General features: G+C 43.1%; 1 protein-coding gene across 1 annotated transcript; it reads left to right on the top strand.

The window, feature by feature from the left end:
- The first annotated feature begins 271 nt into the window (after positions 1–271).
- Positions 272–13,005, top strand: LOC111956080 (zinc finger protein 384-like). The gene is given in 14 exon segments (XM_024134736.2): positions 272–429; positions 1,732–1,799; positions 2,122–2,377; positions 2,608–2,730; positions 5,120–5,170; positions 5,173–5,218; positions 5,220–5,283; positions 5,994–6,070; positions 6,241–6,386; positions 6,389–6,464; positions 8,557–8,724; positions 10,046–10,124; positions 10,351–10,509; positions 11,383–13,005. Coding segments are annotated over 13 exon segments (1,659 nt in total). The 5' UTR covers positions 272–429; positions 1,732–1,736; the 3' UTR covers positions 11,734–13,005.
- The last annotated feature ends 208 nt before the right edge of the window (positions 13,006–13,213 follow it).

Raw genomic sequence — 13,213 nt, 5'->3', positions numbered from 1 at the left:
CCAAAACATATATGATGGGGGAGCATCATTTATAAATAAAAAAATATTGCACTTTTCTGGAAATAAGAGCAGGGAAACCAGTTTGGGAACCCCTTTCTTTGCCTGTACTGTGGTATACCTTTATCAGCCATCATCGATAGTGGAAGGCTACCAGCAATAACAAGGACATTCCATATTATCATCAATTAATCTAAATAATCATATAATATATGATCACATTAATTTAAATAGTTCTATACGTTCCCAAAGACCGGAAATCAAATTCTCGGCACCGGAAGTGTAGAGCGGAGCAGACCCACAAGAGGGAAAAAGAAAAAAARCGAGGAAAAAAAAATCGGAGAATCTGAGGGTTTGGGCGGATTTGGACTGAGTTTCCGAACTGTCCCAACCCGAGGGAGCCCCGGGGTTGAGAGGGAATCGCCAACACCGGTAATTAACATCGAGTTATTACTCAATCGTTAATTATTTCTGTTTGACAGAGCAACTCATATGAGCTGCTACTCCCCTCTGTCTGGATAGCCGGAAGTCTACATGAAACTGCGTCTCGCACAGGGGCATTGGCGTCGACGTTTTTTTCTCGTTTTTTTTTTTATTCTCACAGTGTGACGAACAGGGAGAGGGATGGAGGCGTAGGGGTTGTGACATTGTTGTTTTCAAGCGGAAGTTTATTTGTTTATTGTCGACTTAAAAATAGGCCGCATAGTAGCCAGCTAGCTAACAATACTGAAATTAATGGAGGCAAGTTAGCTACTGTAGCTAGCTAACCTCAAGTAGCTAGGTAGCTTCTACGTTAGCTAACTAGCTCAGATTTCACTCATCTGTTGTTGCTAGCTAACATCAATAGTAGTCTATCACGCTTGCCACCATCCAGTTAGCTAAAATAAAGGGTAGACGAGTGTTTTATTGTAGGTAGTGGTGGCTATCCCGTTGGCTGGCAAGCTGTCTTATGTGTGCCCTGGCCTGGGATAGGAAATACTATAACTTAAGATAACTCAATATTCCCCATCAGAATTGTTAGCAGACACGTCTCTGTTTCTGGTGTATTGAGTTACAAAGCTCCAATAAATAACTTCCCCGTTATACACCTAACGTTAGCGGGATGGTTTTCAATGACAGACTTGCCATTGTTCCTTGCTATGTATAGTGCCCACTCCTGCCATGTAACTCAGTGAGAGAAGCTAGCCAATAGGTTTCAGGGAGTTGCATTGCATTTTAAAATATTTCAGCTAAATATTCTATTATGCATTCAATACAATGTATCCATATTTTTTTGTRATGATCTCATCTGTAGACTGCTAGAGGTTATACGTAGCCATTGATGAAACATTCTTTCTGTACACCCCCGCTACTGCGCTCTGCATGCATTTATTTGTATGTAAACAGTAATGTGCCATTTACAATCCTGACCAACAACGACACTCTGTCCGTGGGCAATGGAGACTTGCAATCAATATGGCTCACACTTTTCTATCTTTAGTTAAATCTATTGGCAGTGGACAAAATGCATGCCAGTGAAGAAAACAGTGTTAGCTCAGCATTTGTATCGTTCAATGTCCCCCATTCCCTTGAGCAAAACTCTTAATTTCTTTTACTCAACTTCTTGGATATGCTTAGCAGTTGCGAGAGATCAAGAACTTTGGCCAGACATCAGTTGAGATGGGCATGGTCTCGTTTCGACTGACGACGCAGAGCGAGCAGGTGTTTATAAGCTATGTTGCTTTTCAATTACAGAAATAATGGAAGATTCCCATTTCAACTCATCATACTTTTGGTCTCCCGTTCCCACAGTACAAGGACAGGTAGAAACCTTATTACTGGACCTTATCTTGAAATGTACATGGTGGTGTCGCAAATAAATAATACATGTTAGTTAACGCTAACAAATAATGAGTTTGCACCTTAGGTGAGGATGGCAAAACATCAAATTCACTGTAATACATATGTAAGTAACAAAACAACGGGCCTCCCCAAATGATCACTTCTGCCCCTCCTCTCTTCCACTTCCCTTATCAACCTCTACCACCGCTACTCATTTCCTTTTGGCATCTCACCCCATTCTCTCTATTGCCCGTCTTTCTCTTTTCCACCCCTCCTTTACGATCCACTACCCCTCCACTATAGATTGAAAACGCCATGTTCCTGAACAAGATGAAGGAGCAGTTGGGTCCGGACAATAAGGGTTCTCCGTCGTTCCCTCACTCCTCGCACTATCCCGCCGCCGTGCTCACCATGGACACGGGAGGCCGGGTGGTGCCCAAACAGGAAGGTGGAGTCGGTGGCGTCCAACTGAACGCCTTAGGCGGTCACCTGCACCAGCCGCACACCTCACAGAATATCACGGTGGTGCCCGTCCAGTCCACGGGCATCATGACGGCAGGTGAGTAAACAAGACACGCTGCCAGTGTCAGTTTGTCTGGCTGTCCTCTGTGGTTGTTTTATGTGTGCCTCCTCCCTGTTTCTGTCTGGTCTAATCATGTTATATATTCAAAGATACAGAAAGAACCAACGTAAACGTTCTCAGTATTTCATTGTGTGTGTAATGTGTGCCTCGGCTCTCCCTGGGAGGGGTGTGGTGCAGTCAGGTCACCGTCTCTCTCTCCCTCTCAGCAGGGCTAGTGATAACCACTCCCCAAGGCACCCTGGTCTCTCAACCCACCTCCACACAATCTTTTGTGTCCGGACCCCCTGCCACCACCATGATAGTGTCCGCACTGCACCCCACAAACACAGGTAAAACTTCCACCCCGTTCCCCAAAACCTGTTTACCTCTCCCCCCCACATTGTGATAGATTGTGTGCCTGAGCAGCTTGCAAACCTGTCCTGGCTTATCAACAACCGTAGCAGACTCACTGGCACACACTCACATACACACATACCTCTTATACACATCTAGATGTGTATAAGAGACAGGTGATAGGTTGTGTGCCTGAGTGGCTTGCAAACCTTTCCTGGCTTATCAACAAGCAAAGCAGACTCACTGGCACACACTCACATACAGACATACATTAATTTGAGCATTTGTTTGTATTTTATTTCATCCCGTTGTTGATATGGGCTGACCCAGCAAAGGTGGAACCACCTTSTAGTCTTTTTTTATTTTTTTATCACAAACTTCAATCCTCAACACTCACAGACATGCATTACACGCACACAAACAAACACACAGTAACACACACATTGCTGCTTGAGCTAACCCCGGCAACGCGCTGCCAGCAGCCAGCCACTAACCCTTGACCTGATCCAGCCACCCCAACCTCTGCGGTGAGAGAGAGAGGGAGCGAGCCGGGTAGTGAGCTCCGTGTGTTGAGTGTGTTCTCCTCTTCTCTCGGTTTCTGTCAGAGAGCAGCCAGCACTCCTCTCTCTACTTCTACAGCCACAGTGAGTACCCAGCTCCATCTCCCCTCCACCCTGCCTCACCTAGCCTACTACTTCCTCCCCATATGCCATCATCCATCCCTACTGCTTAGCAGTAAAGCATCTGCAGCCTTAGCCTATGGCCAGTCCTGTGGTTGTGTTTACCTGCACTCTGGACTGTTTGAAGCCTGGTTTAGATGTGCAGTTGAGTTGCTTTTTAAATGACATTTCTGTGCTGAGATAATGTAAGGCAGAGGTTCCCAAACGGTTTTGGCCCGCGACCCCATTTTGATCTCTTTTTTTGTTGTTGTATAATATTTTAATTGGGGCTATGACAAATCAGTCTGACAGTAAGGAAGTATGGTTTGAAGTGACTGACATGTATCAGAAAGGTATTGGGAAGTTCAGAAGACCATCAGGCAATAATTGTGTATATATATATATATATATATATATATATATTATTAACCTTTATTTAACTAGGCAAGTCAGTTAAGAACAAATTCTTATTTTCAATTACGGTCTAGGAACAGTGGGTTAACTGCCTTGTTCAGGGGCAGAACGACAGATTTGTACCTTGTCAGCTCGGGGATTCGATCTTGCAACCTTTCGGTTACTAGTCCAACGCTCTAACCACTAGACTACGCTGCCGCCCCACTATGATCTTCTGTGTAGAAAGGATTTAGTGTCTGGTCCCGTCCTCTCTATTCTAATGACTCCTGCGCGGCATGTGGGCATTATAGAGGGAAACGTCAGACACATCCACACGTGGAGTCTTATCTTTCAGTGACGGGGTCATAATATGTTGCAGCTAAAACCATTCAAAAGATAAAGCCATATGTGTAGGAAGAAAACAGAAACCTCTCCTGTTTATTACAACCACATCTAGCGGCTACCAGAGGTCACTGACATAGCCCCGGGTTCTATCAACCAAGCGCACCTCTGAACCAAGCGCGACCCCATTTTCAAATCAGGCGACCCCTAGTTTGGGAAACGCTGCAGTAAGCCCTGTCATAAGCTACGAAGAAAATGTATAAAATGTCTTCAAATGTGCAGGATGCTTGGATGTAGTGTTTTACTGAAGACTGTATTTAAGCTCACACTATAAATTGCACAACATATGAAGATGATCAAATCTGGGACCTGTGGATGGTCCAATAGTTATATGAGTTATATTGACTCCAAAAACCCAATCTGAATGTCGAAGAATATGATCTGATGCCCTCCCACTAATGGTCCAAGGAAGTTATCTGGAGTACCAAAGGAATGTTCTGGAGTACGCCGCTATGTTCTGGAGTACGCCGCTATGTTTCTCTGGTGGTGCATTTCATCCATGAATGTGATCATCCAAAAGTTGATGAAAATCTTTGTCTTGGAATAACATCCAAACCATACAAACTACAGTATCTGGCCCATTCAAAAAAGCGAAATCAATTTTGTTTAGTTATGTAGCTGTGCAACACTGTCCAAATAGGCCGTTGAGTGTAACCAATTCTTTTTTTGCAGCGATGAACTCTGTCAGGTGTTCCAGTATATGAAGAGATTAAAATGCCTCTGTGTTGTGGGGTGATTTACCACTCACGTGTTGTTGCTTTCACCATTGCATACCAGGAGAGACCACTTTGGATGTTACTCACCAAGCAGAGAGGCCCATGGGATATGTTGTGTGGTTTTTGGTCTCTTTTAATCAGAGCTGATTCCTCTCCCCTTCTCTCCCCTCCCTCCATCCTCCTGTCCCCATCCCGTTTTTATGTCCCTGTTTCAGACAAGAAAGAGGATTTGGTCATCCCTCCTGTTGTCATGCCAACGCCCCGGAAGCGGGCAGGAAGAAGAAGTCGATGATGCAGAGGGCTGCGCCAACCTCCCCCAGGAAGTGATGCATTGATTCTGGCACACCTGGCTGCTGGGGGCAGGTATTTGAGATTTTAAGTGATGTCACATAAGAACTAACATGCTGACTACCCGGGCACGCGCCATCGCGTACATGTTGATTTTGTCCATCCACACCAGACACGTCAGGACACGCAGGTTGAAATTTCAAAACAAACTCAACTAATTTGAGGACAGGTCAAAACACATTAACATTCATTAGCTAGCTACCTTGCTGTTGCTGCTATTTTGTCCTGGGATATTAACACTGGGTTGTTATTCTACATTAAATGTACATGGTCCTTTTTTTTTGCTGGATCTTTGTAGAATTTTGACCCATTTTGATTCACACAAACGTGTGTTCTCTACTCCAACAATTAATCCACAGATAAAAGAGGAAACCTAGTTAGTTTCTAGTAATCTCTCCTAGTTCAGTCATCTTCTTCTTCTGTGGATTTTATATGGCGGTTGGCAACCAACTTTAAGGTGCCTTACTGCAACCAACTGGACTGGAGTGTGGACCTCGTTCATCTTTCAATCACCTATGGATATATATGCTCCTAAGAACCAATGACGAGATGGGGAGGCAGGACTTACAGCCTCTATAGAAGTTATCTTCAGTATTACGTGGGGGTTAGATCACTGCATCTCCCCAGTCAATCCATAGTGATAAAATGTGTTAAGGCTACATATTTTAGTGTCATTACTTCAGGTAGTGAAGCAAAGCGTTGTTTATTAAACAAACAACATTGTTTTGTGTTTGTTTATAGCACCACACTGCCGACCATTATGACTTATCAAATGATGAGGATGAGCATGGGAACAAAGATGGGACCAAATCATACAGGTAGATTACAGGCTTTGTGTTTATATACTTTTTAGTCCTTAACACTCATCATTTGTTACCAAGTTGACCCTAGATTTTTCTTCCCCATTCAACATATCCTCATCTCTAAACAGTAAATCTCTGTTTCGCTCGTTTCCATCACTTACCATTCTCTCTTACCCATCCTCCAGGTGCCGGATGTGTGCAGTGACGTTCTTCAGCAAGTCGGACATGCAGATCCACGCCAAGTCTCACACGGAGGCCAAGCCGCACAAGTGCCCCCACTGCTCCAAATCGTTCGCCAACTCCAGCTACCTGTCCCAGCACATCCGCATCCACACGGGGCCAAGCCCTACACCTGCTCCTTCTGCCAGAAAACATTCAGGCAGCTCAGTCACTTACAGCAGCACACACGGTACTGCTGCCTCCCTGGCGTGTATGTGTGTGAGTGTGTGTGTGGTGGTTGATTTCAGGGAATAGGTGACTGCAGAATATAGACTATCACACAAGATTGAAGGATTGTTAGTAAAGACCATCACTATCACTACAAATTCAGTGCTAGTGATACCAATGTACTTATCTATATTTGGCTTTGAATTGACCATTACAATATTAATAACCACTTTGCATTAGATACATAGGGTTTTATTGCGACAAATCAAATGAGACAGTATTGCTCCCAATATACTGATTACAAAACCTCTTATTGTACTACATCTATGACCGCAGGTTTAGAGTAAACAAGCACAATAACTATATCTATGACCGCAGTTTAGAATTAACAAGCCCAATAAAACTACATCTATGACCGCAGGTTAGAACAAACAAACCCAATAACTACATCTATGACCGCAGGTTTAGAATAAACAAACCCAATAACTACATCTATGACCACAGGTTTAGAACAAACAAACCCAATAACTACATCTATGACCGCAGGTTTAGAATAAACAAACCCAATAACTACATCTATGACCACAGGTTTAGAATAAACAAGCCCAATAACTACATCTATGACCACAGGTTTAGAACAAACAAGCCAATAACTACATCTATGACCACAGGTTTAGAATAAACAAGCCCAATAACTACATCTATGACCACAGGTTTAGAATAAACAAGCCCAATAACTACATCTATGACCACAGGTTTAGAATAAACAAGCCCAATAACTACATCTTATGACCACAGGTTTAGAACAAACAAACCCAATAACTACATCTATGACCACAGGTTTAGAATAAACAAACCAATAACTACATCTATGACCACAGGTTTAGAATAAACAAACCCAATAACTACATCTATGACCACAGGTTTAGAATAAAACAAACCCAATAACTACATCTATGACCACAGGTTTAGAATAAACAAACCCAATAACTACATCTATGACCACAGGTTTAGAATAAACAAACCCAATATTTATATTTCTGGTGATGTTTGACAAAGCAGCACCACCACCTTTTTTTCTCTGTCGAAATGTCTCAGTTAGTGACCCTTTTATAAGGAGAGTGTGTGCTGTTTTTCTGTTGCCAAGTGTTGTATCTGCGTTGTTTGCTGTCTTGGAGGCTATGTTTTTTTATGTGTGGTTTGCAGAATTCTTTGGGAATTCAAGTCGCTTATGTTATTGGCAAACAGAATCTGAGAAAGTTGTTTTGATGCGTTTGGTAAACTAGAAATAGTACAGGTCCAAGAATCGATCCCTGTGGAACACCACATTTGATCTGAAGGGGGTGAGTTAACTCCTTTTAAAGTGACAGATTGCATTCTAACCTTTTAGATACCCGGACAACCACAGCAAAGACTAATAAGTTACGTTCATCCTTGGGTAAAGGATGCAATTTTGGATAAACTATACCAGAAACAGCTTCATAATGTAAAAAGTTCTGTCAGACAACTGATCTGTACATTTAGCTATCCTACGACCACAACTTTCCATACTGATTTCTTCCTTTTCTTTCCCTGACACTTTCAGTTCTATCTGTTCTGTCATCTCTTCAACTAGTCTTTGGTTTCTTGAACGTTTATGAGGAATTAAATGAATGGCTTTTCCCTTCCTCCCCCTCCTACCCTCACCATGCTGTTAGAGTGAAGTGCACCCTTTGCTTTCTCTATTAGGCTACATATCCTCCCTCACACGCCCCTCTCGATGTTTCGCCTTAGGTTTCAAGATAAAGACACAAGAGCTTGCTTTCACTCAAATTCCTTAGCAGTAGGCCTCTGTAGAATGACCCCAGAACATCAGTAGCACACCATAGGTGGAGAGACAGAGAGAGAAAGAGAGAGAAAGGAAAGGGGGGCTGTGCCTGCTGTCTGTTTTCCTACTGTGTGTCGCAACTCAGACACAGCAACAACCAAAAAGTGCACACTGTCAATCAAACTGCGCTAAAACTTGATTCGGGGGGATTTGATTATGATTTGATCTCTGGATCATTCGTCGCTGATTTGATACATTATCAATCTCTCTCTTTTTCTCTCTCTCCATCTCCCCATCCCCTTGTTAGAAACCACACTGAGGGCAAACCGCACAAGTGTCCCCACTGCTCCAAATCGTTCGCCAACTCCAGCTACCTGGCCCAGCACATCCGCATCCACAGRGGGMCCAAGCCCTACACRTGCTCCTTCTGCCAGAAAACATTCAGGCAGCTCAGTCACTTACAGCAGCACCACAGGTAAACACTACTAAACAGGGACAGTGGGCAGTCACGTCAGCGCACACCCTCTCTAGTTCCATCTAGTCCTCTTTTCTTCTAATTGGTTCCCTCTCACTCATTGTGTCTCACATCCTCTTATTTTCTCGTTCAAGTTCAAAACTCCCCTAATCCCCACAGACTTCTTTAATAAAAGCGTTCAGCCTATATTTGTGTAATTAAAAGTCTCAATACATGTTCTGGGGCCTCCCTCATGTCAGCATGGGTTTGGACATGAGGCTGTAGACAATGTGTATATCACCTACACTTTGACCTGTAGGCTTTTTATTTATGTAGCCTACATGAAAAATAGATATGAATATTATTCCAATGTTGACCTCTCCCATCCAATTTTGATCAGAGTAATTGTTTGATATTGGGATTTCAAATATATATCTATTTTTTAATACTTTGTTTTTATTGAGGAACACAAATAAATTACAAATAAAGTAAAATAAAAGAACAACAAAAAAGATCTGTCAGTTACAGTGCACATCACTCCATCATATTAGTATCTTTGAATATCTTTGAATTAGACCATTTTCAAGTACGAAACCCATTTTTCCCAGTGTTCCTGACCTCTCTCCTCTTGTGTTCTTAAAGCAAAGGTCATACGCTCCATGTGGTGTATTTCTTCTACAATGTCTATCCATTGTGTCACTGTGGGAGGGTCTTTTTGTAGCCATTTCCTGGTGATAGCCTTTTACTGGATCTTTTATTWAAAAAATTAACCTTTAATTAACAAGGCAAGTCAGTTAAGAACATATTCTTATTTTCAATGACGGCCTAGGAACAGTGGGTTAAGTTAACTGCCTTGTTCAGGGGCAGAACGACAGATTTGTACCTTGTCAGCTCGGGGATTCGATCTTGCAACCTTTCGGTTACTAGTCCAACACTCTAACCACTAGGCTACGCTGCCGCCCCCTTCAAGAGATATTGGGATTTTTGTATTAATATTTTTATTTATTTGTCCATTCGGACAGTTTAAATATATATTCTTCGTGTCCGACAACTTGTCCCGGACAAGAGGACAAGCATTAATGTCGAACCCTGTTTTTGCTCATTCAATCATAGATCTGAAAGGACTGGTTGGATGTACCAGGAAGCAATATGGTGGAAACTCTTATCTATGAAGGGCCATCAAGAAATCTCTATGGATAGTTTGTTTGATTTGGGATTGGATGTCTCTCTTTCCATCGTTCCTGTCAGTTCCTTGGAGTGAGTGACGCTGTAACGGAAGTAGTCAGGCTACTGGGGTTTGTGGGAGCTGTAGTTCATTACAGACTGTGTTTCACTTCCGTAGGATCCACACTGGGGACCGACCTTACAAGTGCATCCATCCTGGCTGCGAGAAAGCGTTCACTCAGCTGTCCAACTTGCAGGTAGGCCTACCTACTACATCTCAACATCCAATTCACAAGTCCAACGGATCTTACATCTGGACACTAATCATTTCAATTTCCATTTATTTGGTTGTACGTTTCTCATCGCAAAATGTCGCTTAGCTCTAAAATCGTTACGTACAGTTAATAACAGAAGCGGAATGATGTGATGACATCATAGTCAAAAATAATCCTAATGTATTAAATCTTTCATGGCTTCCCCCAGTCTCACCGCCGGCAGCACAACAAAGACAAGCCGTACAAGTGCCACAACTGCAACCGCGGTTACACAGACGCGGCCAGTCTGGAGGTGCACCTGTCCACTCACACGGTCAAACACGCCAAGCTCTACTCTTGTGGCCTGTGCAACCGCGCCTACACCTCGGTACGCCTGCCAATCACCCTAAAACTCCTCCCTCTACCCTCCTCCTCAAACGACATATAGTCCCCACCCCTTAAAGTGTCACACCCACTTTTGCTTTCTAGGTGCAAGGCCTCCACTTGCGAGAGGGGCCTGTTGCATGGAAGGGATGCTCAGCAATGTCATCATTTAGGGGAGGGGTTAGGGAATTGTGAGGGTGGAGACTAATTCATTGTATGTACTTCTTTCAGTAACTGCAGTATTAGATTACTTGAATGACTACTTCAGGTAATTAACTGTAAGTTGGTTGGTAGTGAAAACAGTTGAACAAGAAGTACAAGCAGTAGTCTGGCTTGATGGTAACCTATAGGGTTGTATAGGACTGTACAGGTAGGCTTTGGCTATGTAGTTAAAAACAGTTCCCCCCCCTCCACTAGTTTATATACACTCGGCCTATATTTCCTCCCAGTCATTTGCATAGACTACATATTACTGACTTTGTATGTACACTACCGTTCAAAAGTTTGGGGTCACTTAGAAATGTCCTTGTTTTTGAAAGAAAAGCAAAAAAAAATGTCCATTAAAATAGCATCAAATTGATCAGAAATACAGTGTAGACATTGCTAATGTTGTAAATGACTATTGTAGCTGGAAACGGCTGATATTTAATGGAATAGCTACATAGGCGTACAGAGGCCCATTATCAGCAACCATCACTCCGGGATGTTGGCCCCTTTCTTTCAAAAACAAAGACATTTCTAAGTGACCCCAAACGTTTGAACGGTGGTGTATGTGCTGCCGAGCCCTTGCATTTTGTTCCCAAGACCCACTGCATGGTAAATGTTCACTGCACTGTCCACCTTGCTCACCCTCTTTCTCTCCTCTCCTCTTCTCCAGGAGACCTACCTGATGAAACACATGCGGAAGCACAACCCGGACCCCCTCACAGTGGCGGCTGCCGTCGCCGCCCAGCAGGCCCAGGGTCACACTCCTGGAGGAGCGGGCAGGGGGAGGGGTCGTGGCAGAGGAGGCGGTGGTCCCGGAGGGGCGGGTCAGAACCCAGGGCAGAACCAGCCCCAGAACCCCAACAACCCTCAGCAAGGCAGCTACCCGCAGACGGAGGGCGTGCCGTGCCCCTTTGACCTGCACCAGTACAAGACGGTCAGTGTCACCGACCTGTCGGCCCATAAGGACCTCTGCCTGACCGTGTCCACCTCAGCCATTCAGGTGGAGCACATGAACTCATAGAGCGAGAGGATGGACAGAGGGGAGGATGGAGAGGGAGGGAAGGAGCGGAGGCTGGTGTCACTTTTTAAATGGGAGGATGGGCTCATTGTAATGGCTGGAATGGAACGTGTGTCAAGCACATTAAATGTGTTTGAAACCAGCTATTTCAATGAGGCAGTCCACTGATTTCTCCTCCCACCAGCCTCCACTGGGAGGGAGAAAGTACTAAGTAAAAACTACACTGCCTTGGGGTTGGCGAAGGAATGAATGGAAGAATGAGGTTTGGCSATGCAAGACCCAATCAGAGAATAAGGAAAGGAGGGCGTGAAGGGACTACCTGAGATGAAGAGGAAGCATGGGATATGTAGTCCAGTATTGAATGAAGAGATGATATATGAATGGTTCAAAGAATGCACTTAAAGGAGAAGACATCGAAAAGGGAGAGAGAGAACAAAAAATGGGGGGGGGGGGGTCTGATATAAAGAAGGCACTTGGTCAATCTCGTATTTTTTCGGTTTCTCATCGTTTCATTTATTTGTTGTATGTATATTATCATATGTATGTATTTTTCTACCAACAGTGGAATGTGTTAACGAACGGCGTGGGAAAGCAAAAAGATTGTGCAAGGAATGTGAGTGAGAAGAAACATCTAGAAACAGCAGATTTTGTATTTAAGAAGGATAATTTTCTATATTCCCCAACTCATTTTTGCAAAGCAAGGGGTGATGGGGAGAAAGGCGCATCGTGTTGAAACATTAAAATGGCTGTCAGGTACTGTTAACAAGTTTTTTTTAAGTTTAGTTTTTTAAACCTTTCATACTGAATATTACATTATTCTTATTGTATCAATGTTATCCTCATTATTATCAATTGGAAGATACTGTAATCTATGTAGATATATATAGAAATGATTTTTTTCATTCAAAAAAAGGGAATGATGTACTTCTACTCTCTGCCTCTGTAAAGTAAACCAGAAAACAAAATAACTCCAAAAGTAACGAATCGTTGACATGTATTTCTAACCCGTCCAATCACAGAGCTCTATTCTGCTCCCTCTATTTATTGAGCAGGCTCGTGATTGGCCGGTTATCTTATGTATACTCCTTGTACTTCGTTATGTGTCTTTTGAAATAACACAGTTCTCAATATTCTTATTAGTGTCGTTATTATTGCTCCTAATACTGTTATTAACTACCCTTATGCTACACTCGCTGTATATGCATAGTACACATTCATCTGAAGAGACTGTTTCTCTTTGTAAGGACAATAAAGTGAGACAGTCGGAGATGACAAGCTTGCTGTCAGATTCTCCTTTTACTGCATGCAGACATGCTGTGGAAAGTCAGTTTGGAGGTATTGTATCAATGTACAGTACATAGGTCAATTATACATTAAAATAATTTAAATATTATGTTGTATGTTGGAATGGTTCGCTAGGTGATTGTGTTTGGGACATTCATTTGCCATAACCTATGCCATGCCCATTTCACGACCTTCACAC

This window comes from Salvelinus sp. IW2-2015, linkage group LG31 (assembly GCF_002910315.2).
Source record: "Salvelinus sp. IW2-2015 linkage group LG31, ASM291031v2, whole genome shotgun sequence".
In the NCBI taxonomy this organism is placed as follows: domain Eukaryota; kingdom Metazoa; phylum Chordata; class Actinopteri; order Salmoniformes; family Salmonidae; genus Salvelinus; species Salvelinus sp. IW2-2015.
The sequence above is the reverse complement of the archived record's forward strand: the minus strand, read 5'-3'. Positions and strand labels throughout refer to the sequence as shown.